The 9,700-nt window shown below is 34.5% G+C and overlaps 2 protein-coding genes across 2 annotated transcripts; one reads left to right on the plus strand and one right to left on the minus strand.

Annotated features, from left to right (window-relative positions):
- Nucleotides 1-128: 128 nt before the first annotated feature.
- LOC107843798 (probable plastid-lipid-associated protein 13, chloroplastic) lies at nucleotides 129-6,221 on the plus strand. The gene is made up of 7 exons (XM_016688190.2): nucleotides 129-485; nucleotides 2,717-2,838; nucleotides 2,921-3,004; nucleotides 3,560-3,656; nucleotides 4,655-4,871; nucleotides 5,222-5,274; nucleotides 5,804-6,221. Exons 1-7 carry the CDS (start codon nucleotides 231-233, stop codon nucleotides 5,891-5,893), a joined length of 918 nt encoding a protein of 305 aa, XP_016543676.1. The 5' UTR covers nucleotides 129-230; the 3' UTR covers nucleotides 5,894-6,221.
- Nucleotides 6,222-8,216: 1,995 nt separating this feature from the next.
- On the minus strand, nucleotides 8,217-9,180 carry LOC107845149 (VQ motif-containing protein 17). Its single transcript, XM_016689403.2, has one exon. The coding sequence runs from the start codon at nucleotides 9,155-9,157 to the stop codon at nucleotides 8,654-8,656; it is 504 nt and encodes a 167-aa protein (XP_016544889.1). The 5' UTR covers nucleotides 9,158-9,180; the 3' UTR covers nucleotides 8,217-8,653.
- Nucleotides 9,181-9,700: the final 520 nt, after the last annotated feature.

Below are 9,700 nucleotides of genomic sequence, written 5' to 3' on the forward strand. Positions count from 1 at the left end.
AAAAAAAAGACACATAAATTAGGAAGGAGTGAGTATGCAAATTTGATATTCGCTAATAAAAATTAAAAACCATTCAGAGACTCAAAAATAAATAAATAAATAAATAAATAAATAAGAGGTGAGCGAAGTAGATAGACCATGAAGAAATTTTCAGTTTCAAAAAGAGATATAATAATAGTAAGAAAAAAAAAACAATTTTTTCGGAATTTCAGAGCCAAATTCACTCTTCAATGGCTATGTTAATTCAAAATTTGGCACTACCAATTACATGCCATCATCGGATGACGTCATCTCCACTGCCTTCTTCATCTTCTTCTTTACTATTATCTACCACAATTTTCCCACAAAATTACAGAAATGTGAGGAAGAAATGGAGGATTTGTAGAGCAATGGTTGAGCAGAATGCAGTAGAAGGAGGAGGTTCTTCTTCCCCTTTTACTAAAGAAATTCAAAGACTTTCTGCTAAAGAATCTCTCCTTCTTGCTGTAAGTTATTATTATTATTATTCTTTTTTGTATTAAAGTTTTAATCTTTTGTTTATTTAGCTAAAGAAATGTTATTAAAATCTGATGGCTGTTGAGTGAAAAGTAGCTAATTGATAAATATACATCTTTAACTTACCATATTTACACAAATTCCTACCCTTACAAAGTAATTACAAAAATCTCAATCAATTATTGCATCTTCCTTGGATGTATCGGGGAACTAATTATGCATCTTGCCAGACTCAAAATTGGAAAACATGTATCATGAGCTAATTATGTGTCTTTACAAAGGAAAAAATGTAACTTTTGTTGGATGTAGGGGAGCTAAATATGTACCTCAACAAACCCAAAATGGGGATTTTCAATAATTATGCAAAATATTGGGATTTTGTGTAATTGAGCTCCAAAATATTGGGATTTATGTTGTTTGCACGTTGAAGGAAATAGACATATTTAATGGGATTAGATTATCTACTAACGCTTGAGAATACGCGTAAAAGTATTTCAAGATTTGAGTCAAAAGTGTCTTGTGGGAGTACTTGGTGTAGCACCCAAGGGTGTGACTTATTGGTCAATGGTGAGGTTTAGGGATGATAAAGTGTATGCAGACCTTACCACTATCTCGTGGAGGTAGAGACGATGCTTTTGAAATACCCTCAACTCAAGTGAAGCAATTCCAAGTACAAATGAGAAGTAAACAGTAAAGAAAATATAGCAACCAACAAAGGAAACAGTGCAAAGTAATTTTACTAAGGGGTGTCAGCGTCACAATATAAAACAAGGTAGACACAAGTAACAAATGAGTGGAGTCAATATATAGTAGTATATATGTTGGGTTCAATATGTATGAAAAAGGTGTGAATGAAAAATGGAGGGACAAAACCTTTGGAAAAGACATATTATTTTGGAAAAGGAGTGAATATTCAGATAGTTGTGTCTGTTCAGAAAAAGACACAGTGTTTCGAATGAACAGACATGACTCTTCCAAAGGATACAGCTTTTCAGATGAACCATTGCCACCTTTGGGAAGGGGCACTTGATGGCTATATGAAACTGCATTTATCCACAGGCTTAGGCATGAAATTTTTTCTGAATATACAAACTCTTCTTGTCTTCAAAACATTCCGTGTGATCAATCAAATTGTTGAGTGAGTTCGAAGAGATTCCAATTGTTTGAGGTACCACTACAGTTGGTTTGTTTGGCCATTTTATCCTGGGAGGAAAATTCCACAACCTCGATTACTTGAGGGGAATTATTTCCTTAAGGACACTCCGTGAATTCGGAGGACTTGGCCATTTCTGTTTCATCTTAATTTCTAAAAAATAAAACACACTTCTTTGAAAGATTATTTTGATCTTGTGTTGAGGGTGTTGTTGTACTTCATAGTGTTCTTGTTTTAAACTTGAACTAGTATTGAAGTAGTGTTGCGAAAATACAGATTGTGTGTACCCGAAAAACTACAATATAGACATAAAACAAAAAATTGCACCTAGCTAAACAATGTAATTTTCTGGTGATTCGACACCCCTTGGCTTATGGTGGCTCCGCCAATGGGTAGTTGAGTGAAAGTAACTAATTGGCGTTGTTGTAAAGGGAGTTGACATATATTTATGAGTGCTTGAGAAAACGTGCATAAGCTTTTCCAAAATTTGAGTCAAAAATGTCCAATAGGAACATTTTATGTGTGGTCAAGTGTTCAATTGGAACGGAACTTGACATAGTTCGAGTGTCTCAATGAAAATATTGGCAAGTTGATGGGGTTGTCGTTGTGTTCGGCAATTTATCAACTACTAGTTTACTTGTGTACTTCTATTTAGGTGCTCAACTGAAATGTGTCATAGTTCGAGTGTATAAATGAAGTTTATCGGCAAGTTGATGGGGCTCTCAATGATGTGTTCAGCCATTTATAAACTACTTTACTTTTATAGACTCCTATTTGGGTTCCTATTAATACAAAAACAAAATTATCTGGTAAAAGTGCATTTTGATACATTTGATATTTTATTCATATCTGTTATATGTGTCAGAGACTCTCTCGTTCCTCTTAAACTTTTTATAGAGTAAAACTATGCCCCAAATAACTGGGATAAAAGGCAGTAAAAAGGAACAACTTTTGTAATTAATGTTAATTGGAAATGGTTTGAGTTGCCGAATAATATTAGTATCAGTCTTATGTAGGTGGTACTTAGTATTAGTCCCCTTAACACTTGTGTTTGTTTTTCTACAATAGTTGAAAGATGCTGGAGGTTTTGAGGCAGTAGTTACTGGGAGGACAACGGATGTACAGGCCATTGATGTGAACGAGAGGATCATTTCCCTCGAGAGACTTAATCCAACACCACGACCCACAACGTAAGGTGTTTAAAATCTGACTGAGCAATTTCATCGTTCAAGCTTCTTGATAAGTTATTTACTTGTGTTTTCAGCTATCCAGGTCTCCTTATTTGGAAGGTCTATGGAATTTTGAGTGGTTTGGAACTGCATGCCCGGTGTTCTTGGCTACCAGGCTTTTATTTGGGCAAGTATCTATTTTTACCTTTTGTTGGATTACATCCACTTATGTTAAGTATCATATGTTGCTATGATGTAATTATATTGTCCAAAGAGCTTTGTTTCAACTGCAAAGGTATTAAAACCCCGGATGTGTTGTAGGCGCAACCCACGGTTGTGAATCTTGGCTGGTGTTACAAGTCTGGTATTTAAGTGGATAAGAATCTAGGGGATATCTAGAAACTGAAAACAAGGAATTTCTAGGTTATAGATAAATGCATGTACCTCATACCGTCATACAGAAGCTACTTATTTTGTCTTAGTTTACCTTTCTTCGCAAGTGCCAAGTTTTCCTGAATTTGGCCATGACATGTAAAAGTAGGATACATGTGAGGTTTAGAGAATTCCTAGTTTTAGGAACCTCAAGTTTACCCCACCCAAAAGACAAATTATTAAGTATTGGAATGAAAGAAGCCCAGATAGAGCGGATTTAGCTTTACTTTGGCAGAGCTTTAGTTTTCTCTATGTGGAAGTTCTGATTGATTCAAACAGCTGCTAATGCATGGATATTGTGCCATTGCAGGAGAATTCCGCCGACATTGGCAAATTTATCAAAATTAGATCTGCTAATCAGAAATGGATGTGGGACTGCTATTGCGCATGTGAAAATATTGAATTTGGTAATTCATCTATGTGATTACATTTCATATGCAGGACATATACTATGGTCATGTAGAAAGAAAAGGAGAGAACTATTTACTAATTAGAACGTGGAAGGAAAAGAACGCCAACAGAGTTTGTTTATACTTTCTTAGTCCAATCAGAGTTTGTTTATACTTTCTTAGTCCAATCAGTGCTAAAAAAGTTGTTGTCATGTGACTAGAAGGTCACGGGTTCCACCCTTGGAAACAGCCTCTGGCAGAAATGCTAGGTAAGGCAGCGTACAATAGATCCTTGTGGTCGGGCCCTTCCCCAGACCTTGCGCATAGCGGGAGCTTTGGTGCACCGGGCCGCCCTTTTCTACTTCACATTCATTGTTAATCGGTGCTTCGTGTAATCTAACACTATGGAAAATAATCACGCATCTAAGAATAGATGGGAAGTAAAGAGAGTTGTTTAGTAACGAGCAAATAGTAATGATGGAAAAAGTCAAAGAATAAAAACCAATTGAATTAGTACCAGACATTTGATGGATGTGATTTTATAATGCGTCGTATCAGGTTCTATTTGTGCATAGCTTAGCTATTCCATGGAGCACTTACATCACTTTACTAGTATGGGATAACTCTGTCCCCACGGATGGATTAGGAAGATGGGAAGAAGTCACCTATCTATTTTGCCTCACTAAAATGCTGTCCTTGGGAGGCCATTGACTGCTAGGGCATATGGATATATTAGCTTACTAAATAAGTTTTCTTAGTTTAGCAATTTAAATTGGGGCGAGTATACTTTGTTTCACGCTGACCCTGAACCTAAATGCTAATGCTCAGGCAAATTAAAAAGAATTAGCTAACCCTGTTTGGTCTAAGCAAGTTAGTCCAGCTTGGTTCAATCTAGTCAAGGCCTCAAGGCACTGTCTCGTATATTTATTTTAGTTCTGGTCATCGTGAAGAGATAGTTGCACATATTTCGATCATGAATTTTAGCAGGAAATAAATATAACGATGGTGGAATGCAGATCGAAAATAAGTTTGTTCTCTCCAGCAAGTTTTCTGTTGAGGGACCTCTTCGAATGAAAGAGGAATATGTTGAAGGGATATTTGAAACTCCGAAGGTAGATGAGAATTTCGTGCCTGAGCAACTAAAGGGTGCTTTAGATCAAGCTGCTAACACGATCCAGCAACTTCCTGTTCCCATCAGAGACACTGTGTCCCGTGGCTTGAAAATTCCTCTTGGTAAGCATTTACTTTCTCTTTATGATTGATCTTTGTTTTCAACTAAGGACAATGTCTAATTCATTGAGATTAACGTAGTGAATCTTGATGAGATAGCTAAAATATGAGCATATAAACTGATGTATTTCTTGAAAGAAAATGAAGCTACGTATAAGGGTGATTTATCTTTTGAACATTACCACTTCAACTCGCTTAGTCTGTCCCGTTTTTGTCTGAAATCTTTGAGTTCTTCATCAACTACTTGGTGAACTCGATGTTGGAATGTAAAAGTTCAATGAACTTAACCTTCCTGAATTTATACTTGTGCTGCTCTTCTAGTCATATCTAATAGTAGTTACCACTTCTTACAGGTGAGGCGTTTCAAAGACTTATTATGATTTCCTACCTTGATGAAGAGATCCTGGTAGGTCCTTTTTTATTAGTTCTTATTTGTTGCTTATACTACTACTACAACAACCACAACGTACCCCTGAAATCCCACTAGTGGGGTCCGGAGAAGGTATAGTGTACGCAGACCTTACCCCTACCTCGTGGAGGTGGAGATATTGTTCCTGAAAGACCCTCAACTCGAGTGAAGTAAATCAAAATAGTAATGAAAAGAAAAACGGCAGTGAAGGGCACGGAATAGTAACATCACCAAAATAGTCTGATCTGTGAAACATAAAAAAAACAGCAGGTCATAACAGATAACAAAAACAAGAAACTACATGAATAAGGCTAATACTACCAACACACATGGTGCTTATCAGATTAGAAAATACTCCTACATGAATAAGGCGAATACTATTACTTGGATGGATTTATGCAGTTGAATATTTGCTTATGAATCTGTAGTTACTGCAACTACATGCCAATTCTTATGCTAATGCATTGAACCAAACCAAAAACTTCGTATTAATATCTGATGTTGGTTGTTTCATGTTTGAAAACAGATAGCAAGGAACACGGCAGGTGAACCCGAGGTCCTAACAAGGTTGGATCCGGCCCCTGATCCAGAACCAATATCAGATTATGAGAGCTAAGCGAAACAAGGGGCTCAACTTCTCCAAACTCCGCAATCAGTATTTAACATCTACTTAATGCTATACATCTTTTTCACCAAGTATTATATAGATTAATGTCGCGATGATGAGCATCGAACAGGAGGTAATCCATCAAGGAATTGTAAAAAAAGCTACAACTTGATACAATGCAAAGAAAGTTTTACATCATCAGGTTTTACAAAGAGCATGTTGTTATAAAGATGGTTATTGTTGTTGTTATAGAGGTAAAATATAACGTAAAAAATCAATTCTGAGGAAGACTCGATTGTTATATTGAGGTTTTATTGTATACGGATGATGTTACCGAGGGGTCTGACTGTATTATATGTTTTTTTTTGTTTTTTTGGTTTCCCATCCGGTGTCCGGTGCCCGCATTGGAGCCCCAACTAATCCCGGATGGCGCGTTGCAGAAATGGTGACAGCGCTCCCAATGGAGTTTTCTTCATACCTAGGGTCGAATCCTCGGGACTGTATTATATGTTATATATAAGTTGTAACAGGTATATGAAGAGAGATCCTCAGTTACAATAACAAGAATGGTCATGTCATTTGTTAGAACTAAATGATAGTATTAATATCGAAATTAATTTTTATTCCTATCTGGATTAGTATATACATCATTGTTGTCAACTACCAACTTGATTATTATCCAGCTTAACACTTCATTGTTTTGGATAATATAAACTAAGCTAAGGTTTGAAAACTAACATCACCTTATAAGTAAATTTCTTGCAAGTTTGTGTTATCTAACTGTCAATTAAATAAAGTAAATATAACAAAATCCAACTTGCAATAAAACAACAAAATAGATCCTTGTGGTTCGGCTACATATAATATATTTTGTAGAAAATACATGGTAAAGCTACATATAATAGATTCTTATGGATCGATCTTTTTTCAGACTTCACATATAACGGAACATACACATAGCAGGAACTCAGTACATCGAGGTGCCTATTTCATCAGTCATAAATAAACAAAAATGACTCTTTCATTTTTGTTTTTATTTGTTTGTCATTTTGCAATTAAGGTGTTCGAAGAAGTCCCATTGTCGTTTGCATTGTATGATTGTTAATTAATCATTATTAAGTGATATTTAATTATGATATATATAGAGTTATCAGAATCCAAACAATCATAATCTCCAACTATTCTGCTAGCTGTTTACTTAAACTAATTTTATATACTAACTTGGAAACAGTCACTTCCTTTAACAAATTTGTTTCTTTTGAAAAGTTAAAATGAATTAAAGTGTGTTCCATTGAGATGAAACTTTTAGATGAAATGGTCACAGAATATAATATGATATTAGGATAGACAGAGGTTTTTAAGTCTGCGTGATTGCATTTTAAAAGAATTTTTGTATTCCTATTTACGTGTTAAATTTTGATATTCTCATTTATCGGAATGTCATGATATGTTTAAGACTACATGATATAAAAGATTGTTTTGGTATGATATATGCATTTTCAGTCTAATTAAGACAAATTAATTGGGCAAATAATATAAATCCCGACAGTTTAGAGCTTAATTACATAAAATCTCGATATTTTGCATAATTAATGAAAATTTCAGTTTTGAATCTATTGAGATACATAATTAGATCCTGATATATCCAGCAAAGATATTTTTTTTTCCTTTGTAAAGATACATAATTATCTTTGGATACATTTTTTTCGATTTTGGGTCCGGCGAGAGATACATAATTAGCTTTCGATACATCCAATCCAATGAAGATACATAATTAGTTGGAATTTCTATAATTACTTTATAAGGGTGAAAATTTGTATAAATATAATAAGTAAAGGTGCATGGAACATTATTTATGAAAAGAAATGTTTTTTTTGGGTTTTCCATCCGGTATTCGGTACCTATATTGGAGTTCAACTAATCTAGATTCGTATTGGATAGGGCCCCATTCGGAGGTAGCGCTTCCTACCAAGGATTTTTTCATATCCAGGGCTCGAACGCGTGACCTTTGATCTGGGGAGGAGCAGCCTCATTCACTGCATCACATTCTTTAGTGGTATGAAAAGAAATGTTGAAACTTATGATAAAAGTAATATCCTTTTCTAACGTTTATTTTGTTGGTTTGCCAAATTGCAGATACTTGTAAGGTAAAATGGAAGACTTTATATACTTCTTGCAAAAAAAAAAAAAAAAGACTTTATATACTTCAAGAAAGGCCCACATAAAAGAAAAAAGAAACTAGTAATTGAGTGAAGCATCTAGTAATTAATATAAACAACAACATAATATCCAACACCAATTAATGAAATGTATCCAAATGGAACACAAAGGGTAATTATGACTTTTAAATTGAGTTTCGAATTAGTGAATACTTTGAGATAGAGAGAGCCACAATATCATACGCAAAAAGAAAAAGATTCATAAAATGACAGGAAAAAAAAGGAAATAATGATCAAGAATTTGCTTAACCAAGAAACTAAATAATTAAGTTTAAACTCTAAAAAAAAACCAATAAAACAACAAAAATAATATTTGAAAATTAAACAAATACTACTCATTAGGGTAGTTAACACCAATAAATCAAATTAAATTCCTCCCTCAAGCTAATTAACCATCCATGATCAAAAATATGTCTGGAGAATTGATTTCAATCCGATGAGAAAAACTTTTGTTGAGCAATTCACGTATCACTTGAATAATAGTACGATCAGAAAAATCTGTGCTGAGCAATTCACGTATGACTTGAATAATAGTACGATTAGTAGTTAATCAAGCAAGTGGGGTTTCTCCATAAGCATCCAAATGACCATTAGTGAGTAATGGAAGTTGATTAAAATCTTGCATGAAACCATCAAATTCTTGAAAACCACCTAAAAAACCTCCCCCATAATTATTTGCATTCCTCCATATATCTTCTTGTTCTTCTCCTGTACAATTATTATAACCACCTCTAATTATTTCCAATTTGCTTGGAACTAACTTTGTACTACTACTACTAATACTTGATCTTTTCTTGATATTGTTGTTGTTGTTGTTGATCTCTGATGGCTTCCCTGTAAGTCTTTGAACAAGTTCTCGAAAATTCGCTACGTCTGTCTTGATGATCTCAGGTGCAAATATGTGAATTATTCTAATTTTTGGCTTCATTTTGGATATATTTTGTGAATTCTTGTTCATCATCTTTAGAGGTGTTGATGATGATGGAGTACTTGTTCTTGAAATTTGGTTTTGTTTTTGTGTCATTGCACTACCAACTTCTATGTTGTACATCATTTTGTAGGTGAAGATAGAAGAGAAGTAATGAGATATTGTATATGGTTTGAATAGAGGTGAGGTTATATATATAAGGGAATTAATAAAGAACATAGGGTTTCACACCAAAGATGTGGTGCATGGATGGGGCTGCTTCTCCCTTAACCGGAGTTCTCGGGTTCGAGCCTTGGATATGAAAAAATTCTTGGTAGGGAGCGCTACCCCAGAATGGGGTCCTACGCCGGCACGAATTTAAATTAATCGGACTACAATGCAGATATTGAGACACCCGAATGGAAAACAAAAAAATATAGGGTTTCATTTTAGTATATAGTTTATATTAAAATATTGTTGGACAAGGGAGAAAGTTAAGAAGAAAAATAAGATGTACGTTTGAGGCAAGGATTGGATGAACCCTTTTCTTACATAGTACAAAGGGAGAGATAGTCAATAAATAATACAACTCAATGGTCCCTCAATGATGATTTGTTTGTTTTTGTATGAGGTATCTAGTTTTTGATATCTGTTTTTGAGCTCGATTAATTTGAAATAAGATGATTTTTA

The sequence above is a fragment of the Capsicum annuum genome, chromosome 10 (assembly GCF_002878395.1).
Source record: "Capsicum annuum cultivar UCD-10X-F1 chromosome 10, UCD10Xv1.1, whole genome shotgun sequence".
NCBI classification, from domain to species: Eukaryota; Viridiplantae; Streptophyta; class Magnoliopsida; order Solanales; family Solanaceae; genus Capsicum; species Capsicum annuum.

Excerpts from the sequence above, each read along its gene's own strand:
- LOC107843798 (XM_016688190.2), top strand. The coding sequence starts at position 231 with ATGGCTATGTTAATTCAAAATTTGGCACTACCAATTACATGCCATCAT. Across the intron at positions 486-2,716 it reads AAGAATCTCTCCTTCTTGCT|TTGAAAGATGCTGGAGGTTT; the intron begins GTAAGTTATTAT and ends TTTCTACAATAG. Across the intron at positions 2,839-2,920 it reads CCAACACCACGACCCACAAC|GTCTCCTTATTTGGAAGGTC; the intron begins GTAAGGTGTTTA and ends TCAGCTATCCAG.
- LOC107845149 (XM_016689403.2), bottom strand. The coding sequence starts at position 9,157 with ATGATGTACAACATAGAAGTTGGTAGTGCAATGACACAAAAACAAAAC.